We start from the raw sequence: 19,670 nt of genomic DNA, 5'->3' as shown, positions 1-19,670 counted from the left end.
AAAGGAATTCTCTACTTTCATCTCCCACTTTAAAAAACATGTGCATGACTCCATTTGCTACCTTCCAGTCTGCAGGGACAATTCTTCACCTGAGGGAAGTTTAGCAGATGTGTTAAGGATCTTCTATTTCTACCAGCCATTCCTTTACCCCCTGAATATTTCAGCGATATTAAGTGAATTTTACAACAAAGACATATGGAGCGGTGGTTTCCCTGGCAGAGGACCCAAGAAGTGGTTGACTGAGAGGAGAAATGTCTTTAGTACTTCTTGGAATTCTCTACCCGGGAGAGCTGCGAAAGCTCAGATACCGTGCGCGCTCATTCAAAACAGATTTTCATACATTTCTGAATTTTAAGGTAACAAGGGATATGGGAACAGCGCTGAAAAAAATTGAGCCAAGGTAGAAAATCAGCAATGATCTTGATCAGCAGTGGCACGGACCAGAGGCGCAAATAGCTTCTGCTCCTATTTCTGAAGTTCTATTTTGCAATAAGGACTGGGAAGTGGGAAGTGGCTACGTGCAATAACAAGAGAGTGGCTTTCTATTTCTTGGGGCAGATGATTTGACCTACCCTCGTTACAGAAAATGCACAACTTGAAGTACTACCCGAGCAAACACGTTACGTTTCTGTCCCTTGGGGCATGATCATTAGTGTTAATGTTGCCATAACATGAATGGAGACACACAATGCATGGGGGGCAGGGGGGTAAAGGACTGATTACATATTGTTCAAGAAAGCAACTATTATTCTACAATAAAGGTACCATATCAATACAAATTTTTGGTCAACATGCTGGTAAATCCCTGCTTATTCCCTTCTTTTCTCAGGCATCTTCTTGCATTAAATTGATGCGGGCTGCAAAGGTAGCAAATTGAAAACGCAACCAACAAGAAAAATGTTGGGTTAACATTAAAAAGCAGACCAGAGAAACACGACAAACGGACATGGGACTAAACATAAAATTAAGGGGGAATCGCCAGCACAAAATGGTAAATTTTAAAGGGGGCCTCAACGGGAAAAACAGCAGAGAAGCAGGGAAAGTTCTGGAGGGAAATCCAGAGGTTTTGGTCGGCTGAAGCAAATGGGAGAGCACAGGGAATGATAAATGCTTTGGACGGCAGAGTTGAAGCAAAGCAGAGCTCAGAGAAGTGTAGCAGGTTTCAGAGTTAGCATAGGTCATGTCCATAAATAAGGAATGCAGGAATCTGCAATGAGCATAAACCTATAGAAAACATAAAACAGAACTGTACAAAGCCCTCATTTCATTCTCTTGCTGGAAGTACTGAAATTGTTCTAGATGGAACAAATGGAACACTGTAGAGACAAAATAGAAAAAACTTCCTTCATTTGACAACAAATAATCATCTAGGTTAGCACAGAAGTACAACCAGAGGAGGCAGAGTCCCACAGCACCAGAGACCCTGTTAGAATCCTGAACGTGGGTCTAGAAAGTATTCTAATGTGATGCATCTTAGCCAAGTATAGTAACTGCTTTACTCTCCATCACCTGAACCCGCAGACAGTGGTGAACAGAGATAATCACCTCCTGCCATCCAGTCCATCTTCATGCTGTGTTGCATCAGGAAGCCTGGAAGTATCATTAAGGATACTTGCAATGCTGGCCTTTCCCTTTTCTCTCTTCTACCTTCTGGGAGAAACTACAGGAGCTTGAAAGCCCGGATGGCCAGACTTAAAAATAGCTTCTTCCCCATTGCTAACCAATTCCGGAACCCATCACTTTACAAACACCCATGCCCAGACATGTTGCCACACACTCTTACTCTTAACTCCAGTTTAACGGTTATTCTATTATTTTATTTTAATATTCTTTTGCACTAATCAGTTTTTGCACTACAATCCTGCACATGCTGCTGTTTTGCACTTGCTATATTTAAGTTTCCATTTATCATTACTGCATATTTACTCTTTACTCTAGGAGCTTCACATGAACAAGGATTTTCATTGTAATATGATGTATATGACAAGAAATTGATCTGTAATCTGTCATTGTGGAGTCTGCATGTTCTCCCTGCGACTGTGTAGGTTTCTCTTAGGTGATCTGGCTTCTGCCCACACACCAAAGATGTGTGCATTGGTAGGTTAAGAGGCCACTGTAAATTTCCCCCTTTGTGTAGGTGAGTGCTTGAATCCGGGGGGGGGGGGGGGTTAATGGGAATATGGAGAGAACACAAACTAGGATCAGTGTAAGACGACTGTAGATGGGTGGTTGATGGCTGGTATGAAATTGGCATGCTGAGGGGTCCGTTTCTTCGCTATATTTCCCCATGACTCTTTAACCCAAAAGATTGAATAGCTAAATTGGACAACTTTCAATCAGCAGCTGGTGGCTCTGGTTCCATGACACTAGTGTGACAGTTTGCTCATTGATGTTGGAGGACTGATCGAGATAATGTCAGTCCTGCATCATTTTTGGAGTTGTGGGCAGGATTTGAGACAGTTGAACAGGCAGCTTACTCTACAGTAAAGAAGCCTGCACCCAACCTAATATGAGATGCTAACACGAGTCCTGAACATTCCATGCGATTTACAAAAAGCACCACAAAAATAAAAATAAATACTGATTTATGAGTACATCAGGTGACCTCAGAGATGTCAAGCGACATTTGTAACCCACCCGTCGCCCAGACTAGTCTCATGCTTCTCATTACCCCTCCACAAAACCTTCAGTAACATAGATGTCCAGCTTAACTAGGATATCCTGTTTAAATATCATACAGTAAATATAGCACAAAGATTACAGATCTGGCAGAAGGGAAGCATTTTATTTCACAACTGATTTATTGAAGTCTCTTACCCAAATTCCACTGACTTTTGTTTTATGTTTTACTTGAAGAAAGTCCTGTGGGAAATCTTTTTAAAAAAAAATCTCCAACGTCTTCTGTTCCAAACAGTTCAGTCTTTTCACTTCTCATGGCTGTCAGCTCCTCATTCTCCAGCGAACCCCACGGTTCTGAGTCCTTAGTCAACTAACTATTCTAAAAGGTACACAAAAATGCTGGAGAAACTCAGCGGGTGCAGCAGCATCTATGGAGCGAAGTAAATAGGCAACGTTTTGGGCCGAAATCCTTCTTCAGACTGATGGGGGGCAGCGGGGAGAAGAAAGGAAAACTATTCTAAAAGTCTGATCCCAGTCTTAATTGTTGATTGTTTAAGAAGGAACTGCAGATGCTGGAAAATCGAAGGTACACAAAAAAGCTGGAGAAACTCAGCAGGTGCAGCAGCATCTATGGAGTGAAGGAAAAAGGCAACGTTTCGGCCCGAAACGTTGCCTATCTCCTTCGCTCCATAGATGCTGCTGCACCCGCTGAGTTTCTCCAGCTTTTCTGTGTACCTTAATTGTTGATTGATTGGTCAACTCAACACTTCACGACCAAAGGCCTCATTGAGACATCTGCCACTCCTATTTCCCAGAATGGATCAGGGTCCATTCATGCTTGGTTCCTTGGAAGACAGGATCTGTCACAACACACAGCGGACCAGGGTAACACGGTGGGGAAAATACCAACTGAGAGAAAAAGGAGAGTAGAAACAAGGAACTGCAGATGCTGATTAATACTAAAAATTACTCAAAGTACTAGAGTAACTCAGCAGGTCAGGCAGCATTTCTGGAGAAAATGGATAGGTGATTTTTCGGGTTGCGACCCTTCATCACACTGATTGTAAAGGGGGGTGGGTGGTGGGATAAGGCACACACAGAGTGTTGAGAAAGAATCCTCTTTCTGGGGTATTGCTGCTGTGCAATTCCCAATGTGTTTCTAACTAGGAGCTATTGGCTTTGCTTCTCGAGTGACTTTCAAGCATATCAAGAGCTATTAATGGATGATTTCACACATCACTCACTTTGCAGGAGCCAACGGGCCAGAATTTACCGATGAAGTAACACCGACGCCAATGGTGATCCCCTTAGCATGTAAATGCTAAGTGAATCCAGGCAAGAACAAGGGTGAAGTGAGGCTAACACAGGAATTCAAGAGTCCCTACCCAAAATTGCTCAGTTAATTTCATCTGGTTGTACCTGCTTGGTGGGTGGCACCACATTCGCTGCAGAAAGTGTTCTTATTACAAGTGTATGCTTCCTTTAATATGAAATGTTATTCAATTTTAAAATATATTGCATGGATTCCACTTTCATTTAGTTTTAATTGTTGGAGATTTTAAGGTGTTTAAGCCCCTTGATCCGCTTCGTTAAAGCGATGTGCAATTTCCCATCCTTTCCACACAGGCCAGCGCCACTGTATTGTATTTAATATTTTATTCATCATTGTCATGTGCATTGTTTATTATATGAGCTACGAGCAAACAAGGAATTTCATTGCACTCTGGTATATATGACAATAAACTAATCTGAATTGGAATGTTCCACGCGATGATTCCTTCATTCTCTCCAGAGATGCTGCCTGTCCCGCTGAGTTACTCCAGCTTTGTGTGTCTATCTTCACTATAATTTTGGGAATCAGTTATTCTAGGGGTCACACTGGATACATTTTGTTTCTCGCTTTAAATTCAGCAAAAGTGGGCTGAGGTAGCAGGTCTCCGAATTAGTCACGATACTTGCAAACTGAGAGTTAACTAAAGTACATAGGCAGAGAATAGAAATATCCAGACGACTACTTTCAGTTGAGAAATGGTTGGGAGAATGTACAAGAGTGTACAAAAGGCACTGATAGCTTCTCCACTGGTCATCTGAGGTGGCAGGTAGATATTATAGCAGTGAGGTGGGAGAAGGTCATGACCAAGCCAAACATTCCGTTTCAAATGTTGCTTCTCATATAAAAATTAAACGGGTTAAAATATTTAAAAGTCTGGAAAATAAAAGGTTAGAATAAGGTCAGTTAAGTACCAAGCGCCGGAGTAACTCAGCAGGTCAGGCAGCATCTCTGGAGAACATGGATAGGAAGAAGAAGGATTTTGACCTGAAACATCACCTTCCATGTTCTTCAGAAATGTTGCCTGACCCGCTGAGTTACTCCAGCACTTTGTGTCCTTTTGTGTATTAACCGGCATCTGCAGTTCTTTGATTCTGCTTCTTTATAATGGGACCCACTTCACAGAGATGGCCCATGATATGAATTTGAAGCTGTGTGTAGTTTATCTATTCAATTGAAGCTTTGCAAAGGCCAGACAACTTTAAGTAACCGTACTGTTTATTTAAACCAAAATTAAACATACCTCTCCACAATAGAATATACACAGAAAAATGACTGCCAGCTTTCAGCTGATTCACTCCTTTGGGGTTACTGGTGCCTCTCTACCAGTGTGAGAGCAAATGTCCATTGCACTAGCAGCATATACGTACGCACTTAAAATCTAAACGATACCACCAACCAGTGGCTTTATTAAGAAAAAAAAATCAAATTATCCAAGGAGCTTGGTCCCCATCACAAAATATTGAACACTGCAGTTTCAATTGAGCAGCTCAGTTTTTCCACTTCACAATGATTGCTCAAGAAACTGACAGAGTGCATGTGCAGTGCTAGACGTCCAAAACTACATAGTTAGTTGACACTCTTTTAAATTGTCCCAACTATTTCTCAGGAACAGGAGAGGTGCCACCCGAAACATGCGGGTTGCCTAGAAAACAATTAACCAGCTTTGCCAAAATACGTTAACATATTGAATTATGCTTCCAATCGAAACATTTGTAGGTTTAATATTTACTGTACAAACAGATTCCATTCCTTCACTGGGCCTTCATCAGATTTGCTGGAGTCCTGTCAAGAAAGGAACAAGTATCAGCAATGTATAAATCACTGGAATATAATTTAACCCCAAGGATTTGTTCGAACCTAATCTGTCAGCAGGAATCTCACATGATCAAGTTGCTCTCCATCTGCTTCAGTGGCCGACAGAATGGGCAATCAACTGGGTCCCGTCAAGTATCCACCAGCCAGGTTAGGCTGAGACGACCCACCTCTAGATGTAACCGACCCTTCCTTTCCATCTCTCAGCTTCCTTCCTCTACAAGATCCCGTTCACAGTGGATGACTGTAATAGAGCTGGAGGGCCGATCCTTTTCCCCAAAAAAAAAAAAAAGCTTCTTCCAGCCCATTTCCACACACACAATATAAATGAGCTGAAACTGTTCAATGCTGAGAGAGAGCTAGCTGCTGGCAGATCACCGGGGGAATTTCCTGCTCATACTACGTCATTAGGTTTGCTTTTAGTAACATCCGTCAGGCGGGTGGGATCTCAACTTAATTCTCAGCTGAAAGATGATGGAGCAGCACCTCTGCATTGCATCAGGCTGTCAGTCCTTAAATTAGAACAGAATCTTAAATCCCTTTAATGGCCAAGAGCAGTAACAACCAAATATAAAGAACTACAGGGTCAAAGCAGTAGGGATTAAATAGCTTGGTGACATGTGAAAAATAATAAGGAAATGGCTAAAAGAGAAGGTGCTTGGCACAGCATCAAATCTGAGCACATTTCCCTTGTTATCAGTATCGAAGGCTCCAAACGCCTGATTTAGATAACAAATCTTGATACAAATGTTTTAATATTGATCATTCAGAAACAGACCAAAAATAAACACGTTTCTATCACATATATCCACAGTGCACGAAGGCATGTTGGAAACTGGGGAAGCGATTATTGGATGATTGTACAGGAAAAGCTTGGATGGCTTGTGATGATCCACTCAAGGAGACAGAGATAGGCGTAACTTGCACAACAGTAGGACCAGACCAAGACAAAAGTGGCGACAGATGCTGGAATGTGGAATAAAGACGGAACACTGGAAGAACTTAGCGCCTCAAGCATATTGTGGAAGCAAAAGGTGTAGATCGACATTTCGAGTCAAGACCCTGCATTAGGCCTGAGAGAGAGAAGACGAAAAACTGCAAGTATATAGCACTGCAAAGGGAGAGTCAATGATGAAGACACAAAGTAGAAATTGCAGAGGGAAGGAGCTGAAGAGGTGAAGAGTGATTGAAGGAATTAAGTTAGGCAATGGAAGATCCGAGGGATATGTGAAGAGGCAAGATGGGTGAAGATTAACAAGATAAGGCAAGCATGCCTCTACAATACAATACAATACAATTCAATTTATTGTCATTTGGACCCCTTGAGGTCCAAACGAAATGTCGTTTCTGCAGCCATACATTACAAACAAATAGACCCAAGACACAACATAATTTACATAAACATCCATCACATTGCTGTGATGGAAGGCCAAAAAAAATTATCTCTCCACTGCACTCTCCCCCCCGATGTCAGAGTCAAAGTCAAAGCCCCCGGCTGGCGATGGCGATTGTCCCGCGGCCATTAAAGCCACGCCGGGTGATGCAAGGTCGCGCACCGGGTTCTTGATGTTAGAGCCCCCAGCGTGCGCTCGCAGAGTCCCGCGGCCATTCCAAGCCGCGCGGGGCGATGATGTAAGGCCCCGCTCCAGGAGCTCTTCAACACCGCAACTCGGGCGGGAGAAGTCGCCGTTGCGGGAGCCCTGAAAAGCGGTCTCCCTCCATGGACCCGGGGGGTCCCGGTGTCACTGTCCGCCAAACCCGCAGTTGCAGCCTCTGAATCTCCGGAGGTCGGGCCGCAGCAGCGTCCACCACCGCTCCACCCGCTCCGGACTCGACCAGCTCCGCGACGGTGAGGTGAGTAGTCGGCACCAGAGCTCCCGGTCTTCCTGTTGGAGGCCGCTCCTCGTTGCAGCCCCAACGACAACGGAGACCCGACAAAGAAAAGGTCGGGTCTCCCGTGCAGGGAGAGATTAAAAGTTACCCCCACCCCCCCTCCCCCCACACCACCCCCACCCCCCGACACACATACCCCAACAAAAAATAACAAAAACTACATAAAAACATAGACATAAAATAATAAAAACGCAGACGGACTGCAGAGGCCGCTGCTGACGAGAGTCGCGCCGCCCACCGCCCGCCGCCCATCTAAAGGCATAGACGAGAATTCTATGGTCAACTGGATGGAACTCTGGGTTTGGAACAAGAATGGGGACTTTACACAGCTGTGTTAGTGGGAATGAGCGGCAAGGTGCAGAAGATAGAAGAAATAGGAAAAATTAATCCCGTTTCATGTTAAGCAATAACAGTAGCGCAAAAGGTCCAAGTGGAAAATGGGAATAAGGCACAGATGCTTAGCATGTGAACAGGGAGTTGAAACATTCAGCAAGCAATTGGATAGGAATTGGGAGCAGAAGGAGCTCATTGACATGTTGAGCCTCTTCTGCCAATTGTCGTTCACTTGATCCTCTGCCTCAGCACCGTTTTCCAGCCCTATCCCCACATCCCCCGATTACACTAATATCCAGAAATCTATCAATCTATTTTGAATGAACTCAATGACTGAGCCTCTACTGCCCGCTGGGTTAGAAAATTCCTAACATCCACCACCCAGTGTGAAGATATCTCTCCACACCTTTGTTCTAAACAACCTACCCTTTACTCTGAATTTGAGCCTCCCGATTCTGGACACTTTAGCCAATGAAAACATCCTCCCTGCAACCAGCTCGCAAGCCCTGCAAGAATTTTCTAGATTTCCGCTCATTCTTCTAAATTTCAGAAAATACTGACCACATCTACAGTAAGGCTCGTCTTTCAACAACCCACCATTCTTGGAACCAGACGAATTAAACTTTGCCACACTCCCTTCATTGAAATACATCAAATACATCCTTTTTTAAGTAAGGAGATCAAAAGTATACACAGAACTCCATGTGTGGTCCCACCAAGGCTCTATCCTATTGCAATAAGACTTCCTTCCTTCCTTTTACATTCAGATCCTCTGGTACTAAAGACTAATATACCAATTGCTTTCCTAACACAAGTCCTTAGGAGAGGTATGAGACTGGTAGATTTTCAAGACTATTGTTATTTAACTATTATCAATACCTAAATAGAGTTTTATTTCGCTTTCGTTGAGATGTCACACAATGCTATAATCATTTTTCCAGTGAATTTAGGGAGCAGGAAATATACAAGGTCCAGCTACCCATCATTCCGACCCTTGGTGTTCTGGACCCCGACCCCTGGGCAAATCCAGCCCACGGTTTGTACCTCCAATGCACGGCTGTTTGTGCTCAATTCACCAAAAGAATCAAAACCAAAACCGATGAGGAATTGAACACCCACAGGTAAGGAGAGGACGAGACGTAGTATGTTGATATCTATAGTTATAAGCAGCTCCAACAACAGGGCCGGTAGTTAACAAGCGATTGAATCTTAACGGACCAGGCAATCTTTGTTTCATAAATTTAAAATGTATTTAGCAAAGCAGGTTCAGTTACACTGACACGAGATCAGCGAGACAGTTCAAAATCCAAATTTAATTCAGCATGTCACGACAGCGAGAAGAATTCCTCCCCACCTCAGCACTCATCTTAACCAGGTATGAACTTTCTAATCTCAACACTCAATTCTACTTTTTAGATTTTTGTAGCATTTATCATGTAAAGTTTATGGTTCGATTGAGAAAATATTTCAAACCTGATCTGTAGGTGGTTTGCAGAGGTTGACTGATCGGGTATCCGAAAAACCTTATTAAACCCGAGCAGTTATACTGGATATCATAGTCCAGCTGCAAACATTCAAACCATGTCAACTGCAAGAGATTACTGGGATATTTCTGCAGGAAACAGAATCCGTTTCAGGAGTCAAAATTGATGGAGTGATAATCTGCTTCTTAAGTTAAGGCAGCCTGAATTTATGGGCAGTGTGTCCTCTCCCCTTTCTACTGTGTGAAAATTAGAAGCGCTCCAGTTTCCAGTTGATGTGTGAACATTCAGTCCCCAACCCTCAGTGGAGCTCCCTCACAATAGTCTCCACTGTGGTGGGCAACCCAACTGATGAATCCCTGCTGAATCACAAATAAAATTCACAGCCATGCCAATTTTAGGGAATGTAATGCACAATAATACTCAGACAAATCCTGCCACACTTCAAAGGTTCTCAAATGTCAGGAGCAGTCTAACGGCTGCAAAATCAAGGGCATATTTAGAAAAATTACTGCTCACTCACAAAGGTTCGTTTTCCAATTCAATTTAAAGTTAACTTTTTACTTGGTTTGCAAGCGACATATTTATTTTCTGCCTCTCAACAATAAACTTGGTTCAACAGTGCTTCAAAGCAGAACAAATCATATTCAATGAAATGCCTTGGAGTTGGGTTACTGCTCTGTAGGTGAAGCAGTTCAGCACAAACAGTGCTAAAAGGTGTATTAATAACTGCTTTGGGTGGTTGCGCTGGCTGAGGGCAGGACAAAAGTAGAACTTTCTGTGTTGAACACTCAAACTACACTGTTTAAACTCCCCCTCGATCAGAGCAGGCAGCTGTGAAGCCAATTTAACACAGTGTCTGAATGTGCCTTTTCTCCCCTCCAGCTACTTCTGACCGTGTGGGAGGAAGCCGAAGATCTCGGAGAAAACCCACGTGGTCATGGGGAGATCATACAAACTCCGTACAGACAGCACCCGAGGTCGGGATCAAACCTGGGTCTCCGACCGCAGTTGAGGGTACCATAAGGAATTTGTCCCTTTTAGCATTTATTGCGTGATGAAAGATTTATCAGGATTACGATAGAACTTTTCTTTGGATATTCAGCCAAAATAATCCTAGTTTGGTCCACTTTGCTTTATTCGTGCCCTGACTATTAATTTAACATTTGCTCCTGGGTCCATGTACCTGAAGTATGTTTAACAACCTCTCATGATGACTATTATAGATTTCTCTTTCTGCAACCTCTCACACTTGGAACCAACTACAAGATGTTCCAACATCCTTCATCGACACGCATTCTAAACTGCATTACTCCTTCATTACTGTGTCAACATCCTGCTATTACCCACATAAACACACTGCAGAGCAGAAATGTCACTGTGCTCCAAGGAAAAGGTCCATTACATTCTCAAAGCAACTGGGATAGGTATATGGTGTTACCATATCAATTCCAGCCATGTCCACTACAACCAAAAATAAAACAAAATAAAAGAGACCATATTCCACCTCCAGAGCATCCTAAATTGTTTTACAACCAAATACTTTTGAAGCAATCTTTATTACAATACAGATAAATTTGGTAGTTAACTTGCTCAGAACAGCCTCTATCCACAGCTATGAGATAATGACAGGAAAATCTAATTTAAAAAAAAGTGATGAGTTGAGTTATAAATATTTGTCAGGATACCAAGATGATCTTCTCTGTCCCTTTTCAGATTGTATTATGATATTTGTTCAGCCAAACAGGAGAGAGGGGTCTCAATTTGATCGTTCACTTAAAAGCCCTGTCCCACGATACGAGTTAATTCCAAGAGTTCTCCCGAGTTTGCCCTGATTCGAACTCGGAGATTTACGGTAATGGCCACTCGTCAGTATTCGGGGCTCTCGTGGACATTTTTCATCATGTTGAAAAATCTTCACGAGTCTTCCCGTGCTTACCTGTCGTTAGCGAGTCTTCCAGAGTACCTGCCGTTAACGCTAAGAGACGTCCCCGAGCTCCGACGTACCCGCTACGTTCATTCTCCGTGCTTACCACGAGTTTGATTTTTTTTTAAACTCGGGAGAGCTCTTGGAATGAACTCGTACCGTGGGACAGGGCTTTAAATGAAAGCACTACAGATGTGAAGTACTGTCACATAGCTGATATGTTTAAATAGCTCCAGATCATCAAATCACCGAGGTGCAGTTTGGATCCATGTCCTTCTGATAGAGGTGAGTGGGGAACCACTGAGCCACAACAGAAGAATGTTAAAAATGAAAGAAGGGACGCAGAGGTTAGACGTTTATAACCTCGTTAATTTCCCTCAAATGGCCTCAACATGCATCTTGACTCCGCGTCCCCCTCTTCAGCCTGAAAGGATATACATTACAGCTTTTTGTCAAGCTCTCTCCTGGAATTATTTACAAAATTCACAAAAGGTGAGATGATGATTAGTGCTGAGGCCCCAGAGACAGTACGCAGTGTACTTAGTGGCAAAAGCACTTTTTGCATTTGCTCCAAAACTATCGCTTTACACAAAACAGAGTTTGTTGAATCCATCAGAGCTGGCCAGCACAAACATGGAGCGGTGGTGAGGAGATGACCATGTGATGTGGGGCTAATGATCGGTGCCAGCAAATGAAGAGGACAAGAACAGGCAAGGGTTGTCTAAGAGTCATCACAAACTTCTCCTGGGCTGTCAGTAATGTCAGTGTGATGAGGTGACACACAGGCCAGTGTTTTAATGCCTCATGGATGGGATGGTTTATGATGAGCTAGGGCTTGTGAAATTATTGGCAGATTAAACCTGTGGACTGAATGAGACTTGGATGAAGAGGTGGAAGGTGGTGCTGAACGTAAATGTCTGAGGTGCGGGGGTAAATGACCAGAAAGATTTACAGGGGCCAGTTTGGGGCCTTCCACTGTGAACAAGAGAGATTAAAGCCAAATGAGCCTCAGGACCATAAGACCCAGGAGCAGAATTAACCCATTAAGCCCATCAATTCTCCTCTGTCATTCAATCATGCCTGATCTATTTTTCCCTTCTGAACCCCATTTTTTTTGGCTTCTCACAGTAACCTTTGACATCCTTATTAATAAGACCCTATTAATCTCTGTTTTAAAAATACCCAATGACTTGGCCTCCATAGCCATCTGTGGCAACGGGTTCTACAGATTCACCACCCTAAATAAATTCCTCCTTACCTCCATTCTAAAGGTACATCCTTTTATTCGGACCCCTGTGGAACACCACTAGTCACTGGCTTGTAAACCAGAAAAGCCCCCTTTTATTCCCACTCTTTGCCTTCTGCCATTCGACCAATCTTCTATCCATGCTAGTACCTTGCCTCTAATATCATGGGCTCCCATCTGGTTTAGCTGCCTCATGTGTGGCACCTTAACAAAGGCCTTCTGAAAATCCAAGTAAACACCATCCACTGACTCTTTTGTCTATCCCGCTTCTTACTGCCTCAAAAAGCTGCAAAAGATTTCTCAGGCAAGATCGCTCCTTCACAAAACCACGCTGACTTTGGCTTATTTTACCATTCACTTCCAAGTAGCCTGAAAACTCATCCTTAATAACGGACGTTAACATTTTACCGACCACAAATAATTTCCTTTCTGATGCCTCACTCCTTTTTCAAACAATGATAAAAGACGACATAGGAAAAGAGATTCCCTTCCTTTGAACCATGATTTGGATGCGAGGTATAGACAGAAAATTAATTGACTCAAGTAATTAATGGCCACAGGGATACGGATATTTGGAGCATTTCATATCGTCAAGAAGCGCCAAGACTTAATCAATACAAATAGTTTTTGTTTGATAATATGGTCAGTGGGGAGGCGGAAAGAGGGTAAACAGGCTAAAAAAAGAATGTTCCCTTCAAAGGAAAATACAGATGGGTGGCAAGTGTGGACATAATGATAGACAAGCAGACTATACATTGATTACACTTTGGTGTTAGTAGATTAAATGAGTGGGGAAAAGTCAATAATTAGGTACAGTGTGTGTCGTTTCCTATAAAAAAACAGTGTTCAGTGAACCAGTGTGAACTTGGGGAGATCCGAATGGAGGAAGAACAGCCATCTCACCCACGTTCAATGCTACCAGCATGCGAACAACTTTACAGGTTCACCCACAAAGCAGGATATAGAAGATGGGATTCTCCCCTCTGGATTGGAGTTGATTCACAAGATAAACTTCTTCCCTCTGGCACCAAAACAAAGCTCACTCCAACCTTAGTCAACTAGTTGTGATGCACAGATGATGCCTGTGTGTGAACACACTCAAGTTCCAAATCACCACTAACTCATTCACTGAAGGAACTAGAGAGAAGGGAGCTTACACTAAATGATTGCAAAACAAGGTCCTCAACCAACCTGCCCTGCTGCATAACAACACACCCCTGACTAAAAGTTACAAGAAGATATAAACTGGTTCCTCTATCTTGGTGGCTACCATCTAGTGACGGCAGACATCGACATTGAAATTCACTGTGCAGCAGATGTGTGAGCACAGCTTTTAGCCATCTTTGGAAAAAACATTTAAAATATCACAAACCCATCAGTAATGCTAATTTACAGAACAGCAATGGTCCTCGCCCTCCTGCACACGTCAGGGTCATGGACCACCTTCAGCAAGCACCTTCAGGCAATGGCAGGATACCTACCACCAACAAAATCACTGCAAACACCTCAAAATCCACAGGCAGCGTAAATGAAGCAACTTCTCTCAAGTTAACAATCCTGGCAGAAAATTACATGTGCAAGGATGTCCTCCAAGCCTACTTGAAGAAAAATATAACAACCTTTCTGAATCTTGACAATACCTGGCCCTTGAGCATTCAGGAGGGCATTGAGAACCTCGAGTCTCTGGTGGGGGCAAGCAAAAGCCCAGTGAAAAGAAGATAAACCATTCAAACTGCCCACCCATTCAGCCATCCAGTACCATCACCTTGTATGGCCCACATTGGGATGATCAGCCTTCAAAACTGGAGTGCAAGTAAGTCTGAAGAAGGGTCTTGACCCAAAACATCACCCATTCCTGCTGTTCAGAGATGCTGCCTGCCCTGCTGAGTTACTCCAGCTTTTTGTGTCTATCTTCTGAAAGTCATCCTTGATCCCAAGTCACTAAGGAAAGTGACTTTGTTTAAATAGAAAGTAGTCACTAATTGCTCACCTTAGTCTTTCACTGTCGCATGTTTCGAAGCAGCAAACATCCTGCTGCACATATCCTTCTCCTTCAAGTTCCACTCTCGAAAACAGCTGTGTGAAAAGCAAAATGATCAAATGGAGACATTTAGCAGCTGGAAACTCCATGCTTTCAGCATTAGTTATTTTAATTTAATTTTAATTTTTATTTATATAGCACATTTTAAGTCAACTTGCATTGACACCAAAGTGCTTTACATTAATTAAATAATAAATTTACATACAAACCATAGAAAAAGGTTAAAAATAAATAAAGAAAGAAAATGGACACAACACATTATAGAGTTCAACACAAACATCCCCCCACAACAGAATCAAAAATTTCCACTGTGGGGAAAGGCAGCAGAAAGTTAAGTCCTCTTCCTCTGAAACACCCGAGGTCGGGGCCCATTCGTGGCCTTGCAGCCAGTCCGATGATTTTCAGGGCCCTCTTGCCGTGAAGATGGAACACTGGCGTCGGGTGAAACAATTCCTCAGCGGCTTGGAAAGTCTGGAGCGGCTGCCTCCTCCCCGGAGACCGGGGCACTCGTAGACTTCAGGCCGCGCCGGCTGGAGCTCCGACCCCGGCGAACTCGATCCCTGGCTCCGCGGCGCTCCAAATCCAGTGCCGCCCGCGGCCGGACGGCCGCAGCCCCAGCTCCGCGATGTTTGGGTCGACGGCCACAGCGCTCCGGAGCTTACCGCACGGCGACCCGGCAAGGCATCGCCCGCTCCGTGGCTCCGCTCCGTGATGGTGTCCTTGCGCTGCGCCGCCGCCGAAGCTGTAGTCCCGGCCGGTCCCGACAGGAAACGCCGCTCCATTCTCGATGGTAGGCCGCGAGGACGGGGCGAAGAAGCAGCTTAGAGGGATGCTGCCTCTCCGACCAGGTAGGGGACTACGAATTAAAGTTTCCCCCTCCCCCCCCCCCACCCACCACATAAAAGACCTCCACTAACATTTTGGACAGGACTTAAAATAAAAAAAAGGTGAAGAGACGGACTGCGGGCAGGCTGCCATACACAGACGGCGCCCACTCCCGCACATCCGCCATCTTGATGACAGTTATGGAAACTTCTCCTTTCTATTGGCTACCACCTCTTTAATTCTCGGCTCATTTGCAGTTGACATATATGAAAAATAAAATCAATCCCATCCTGACTAGTTATCTGGTGAGATGCATGTGAGTGAGAGTGAGGCACCTTGCAGTTTCCTCACCACTCTCTTCTAGATTACAGCAGTAAAAAGTTCATAGCAGGTGGTTTTAAAATCAAGGTGTTAGATCCAAACTAGATCAACCCAAGTCAGTGTTGGTAATCCAATGCTTAATATAATTAAGTTTCCTGTACAAGTTTTTAAAACAGTGGCATAACAATAAAGATACTATCCACACTATGCAACATCACCGTCTCCACTCATATCCATCACAATGAAGTCCACTAGCCCCACCTAGTGCCAGAATCAGTATAATACAACGATACACAGCACATTGTTGTCCCTCAGGATGGAGGAGGTATTACTCATACATCCCTGATCTAATAGCAGTGTTGCTCAGCTATCCTCAGTGTTAACACTCTGCCCGTTTACCAAATTTTGGCTCTACCTGGATTTCAAATTCCAAAGCAAACACCAGAATTTCAGATGTTTCATTCTTTTCTGTTGAATATCCCATATACTGCTTTAATGTATTTTGTTCCAGAATTTGGTTTACAGAGAGAGAATCTTTATGACATTTTCATATTAACCTTGAAATGTCTCCTAATTTACTCAGAAAAATAGGAGGGCTGTTGCCCAGTTCCCACAAACCAATATTCCAGAACCCAGCCTCAACTCAAGCAAGACTTGATGCCACAAAGAAAATATTACTGCAATAATATAATTAAAACAACCATAACATAAAAAGTACAAATTGTGAATTATTTTTTATGATAACACGTACTGGGGACATTTTCTGGCTGTGTGGATTTGATGCAATCGGAAAATCATGTGCTCAGTTTACCAAAATACTTTCCACAGTGGGCAAGGCTTCCTTACCACGTGCAGTGTCTGAAAACGGTCCCTGCATTATTTCAAATATTACAATGATGTGCCTATACAATGATCTGCAGATCAGAGTTTTCCAGGAGAGACCATTCTCACCCGTCAAGCTTCACCAGGGCAGAGTTGATGTCCGGGTTGAACGGCTCCAGTTTCTGTGCTTTAATGAGGAAATCTTTGGCTTTGTCGTACTCCAGCAGCAGCATACAGGCCTGGCACAAGACGGACCACACAAGCAACTTGGTTAGCCACGAAGATTACGTACAAGCGGAGAGCGCATAAGATGGAAAGAGGACGTCATCTAAAGGTCAGGAAGTGCAGGATTATTTTTGAGTGTGTGCCTCTCTCAAACACATACTTGGCATCAAAGCCATGGGGGAATGGATCACAATAGATTGAGATAATTGAGAACATGACACTCTGCAATATGCAAAGTGGGGGGAGAAGAGACATGGATAGTAATCACAGCGGATTCCAAAGCAGGAGGGAGACAGGACTTTCTGCAACCTTCAATCAAGTTCCTCGTTCCTTTGCCTCTTGATCCCTACGGTGAAGATATCAAGGTGAATAATCTGTTCCAGGGGCATTGGCGAACACAGATGTTAGGAAATATTTTATACCACAACAAAGAGAGCACAACGATTGACCTAACACAGTCACTGTTTCAGATGCCAGCAAAGAAGTTGAAGCTCAGGTCCTCCATTAATCTCCTGTACTACCAGTGCCATGTTCTGGTGAGAAAAAGGCAAGGCAGATTAATGTGTGGCTACATACATGGCAGAGAAAAGAGAGGTTATAGGTCTGGTTACATCTCAACAGGGTTGTGCAGATTTGTATTGATATACAATGTTCACTGGAATTTAGAATGATGAGAGGAGATCTCATAGAAACATATAACATTCTTAAAGGATTGGACAGGCTAGATGTAGGAAACATTTTCCTGATGTTGGGGGGGTCCAGAACCAGGAGCCACAGTTTAAGAATAAGGGGTAGGCCATTTAGGCATGAGATGAGGAAAAACATTTTCACCCAGAGAGTTGTGAATCTGTGGAATTCTCTGCCACAGAAGGCGATGGAGGCCAATTCACTGAATGCTTTCAAGAGGGAGTTAGATACAGCTCTTTGGGCTAAAGGAATATGGGGAAAAAGCAGAAACGGGACACTGATTTTCGATAATCAGACATGATGATACTGAATGGCGATGCTGGCTCGAAGGGCCAAATGGCCTACTCCTGCACCTATTTTTCTATGTTTTCTATGTTCTATTGTTGTCGTGTGTACTGAGATACAGTGAAATGCTTTATTTGCATGCTATTAGTTTAGGATATTATTATTGTCATGTGTCCTGAGGTACAGTGAAAAGTTTGTTGCATGCTATCCAGTCAAAGAAAAGATTACAATCAAACTATTCACAGTGTACAGATAAAGGGTACAACATTTAGTGCAAGATAAAATCCGATTAAAGATTTCTCAAATGTCTTCAATCAGTTAGATGAGAGATAGATACAAAAAGCTAGATTAACAGCGGGACAGGTAGCATCTCTAGAGAAGGAATGGGTGATGTATTGGGTCGAGACCCTTCTTCAGACAGCTGTCGGGAGAGGGAGATACATAGATAAGGAAGTGTAACAGGACAAAGGAAATGGAGGTCAAAGAAAATGTAGAATAGATCATTATTAGCTGGGAGAAGGCAACAAAGCAAACAGATATAAAATGTAGTTGGAGTCAGTAAGACCGGCCGGAGAACTGGGAGGAAGGAGGGGGGTAGAGAGAGAGGGAAAGCAAGGGTTACTTGAAGCTAGAGAAGTCAATGTTCATACAGTGGGACAGGAGAGAAGGAATGGGTGTCGTTTCGGGTCAAGACCCTTCTTCAGACTGGTTAGGGATAAGGGAAACAAGAGATATAGACGATGATGTAGAAAGAATAATGAATGAAAGATATACAAAAAAGTTATGATGATAAAGGAAACATGCCATTGTTAGCTGTTTGTTGGGTGAAAACGAGAAGCTAGTGCGACTTGGGTGGGGGAGGGGAACTGCTGAGGCTACCTGAAGTTAGAGAAATCAATATTGATACCACCGAGCTATAAGCGAAATATGAGATGCTGTTCCTCCAATTTGCATTTAGCCTCACTCTGACAATGGAGGAGACCTAGGACAGAAAGGTCTGTGTGGGAATGGGAAGGAGAATTAAAGTGTTTAGCAACCAGGAGATCAGGTAGGTTTCATGCGGACTGAGTGAAGGTGTTCAGAGAAATGATCGCCCAGGTTACGTTTGATGTATAAGAGTCCACATCTTGAACAACGGATATAGATGAGGTTGGAGGAGCTGCAAGTGAACCTCTGCCTAACCTGAAAGGACTGTCGGGTTCCCTGGACAGAATCAAGGGAGGAGGTCTAGGGACAGGTGGTTGCATCTTCTGCGGTTGCAGGGGAAGGTATCTGGGGAGGGACCAGGAAGTTGCGGACGGAACTGTCTCTGCGGAAGGTGGAAAGGGGTGGAGATTGGAAGATGTGACTAGTGTTGGGATCCCGTTGGAGGTGGTGAAAATTTCAGTGGATTATGTGCTATATGCGACGGCTGATGGGGTGAAAGGTAAGGACTAGGGGGACTCTGTCTCTATTGCGACTAGGGTTAAGGGGAGCAAGGGCGGAGCTGCGGGGTACCAAGGAGACACGAGTGAGGGCTTCATCTATAATGGGAGAGGGGCACCCCCAAATCCCTAGAGAATTAGGACATCTCGGATGGAACACCTCATCTTGGGCGCAGATGCGGCGTAGACAGAGGAATTGGGAATAGGGGATAAAGTCTTGGTAGGAAGCAGGGTGAGAAGAAGAAGTCAAGATAGTTGTGGGAATCAGTGGGTTTGTAATAGACATCAGTCAATAGTCTATTTCCTGTGATGGAGACTGTGAGATCAAGAAAGGGGAGGAAGGTTTCGGAGATGGTCCAAGTAAATTTGAGTGCAGGATGGAAATTGGTGATGAAG

The 19,670-nt window shown here is 43.7% G+C and overlaps 1 protein-coding gene across 1 annotated transcript in view; it reads right to left on the bottom strand.

The window, feature by feature from the left end:
- Window positions 1–5,030: 5,030 nt before the first annotated feature.
- fkbp6 (FKBP prolyl isomerase family member 6 (inactive)) overlaps window positions 5,031–19,670 on the bottom strand; it is a 44,717-nt gene continuing 30,077 nt past the window's right edge. Inside the window, exons 8-10 of the mRNA XM_033046049.1 lie at window positions 16,783–16,892; window positions 14,635–14,720; window positions 5,031–5,734 (exon numbers count right to left, since the gene is read on the bottom strand). Of these exons, the coding sequence (XP_032901940.1) occupies window positions 14,636–14,720; window positions 16,783–16,892 (195 nt within the window). The 3' untranslated portion in view covers window positions 5,031–5,734; window position 14,635. The remainder of the gene's footprint in view (window positions 5,735–14,634; window positions 14,721–16,782; window positions 16,893–19,670) is intronic.

The sequence above is a fragment of the Amblyraja radiata genome, chromosome 28 (genome assembly GCF_010909765.2).
Source record: "Amblyraja radiata isolate CabotCenter1 chromosome 28, sAmbRad1.1.pri, whole genome shotgun sequence".
Classification (NCBI taxonomy): domain Eukaryota; kingdom Metazoa; phylum Chordata; class Chondrichthyes; order Rajiformes; family Rajidae; genus Amblyraja; species Amblyraja radiata.
The sequence above is the reverse complement of the archived record's forward strand: the minus strand, read 5'-3'. Positions and strand labels throughout refer to the sequence as shown.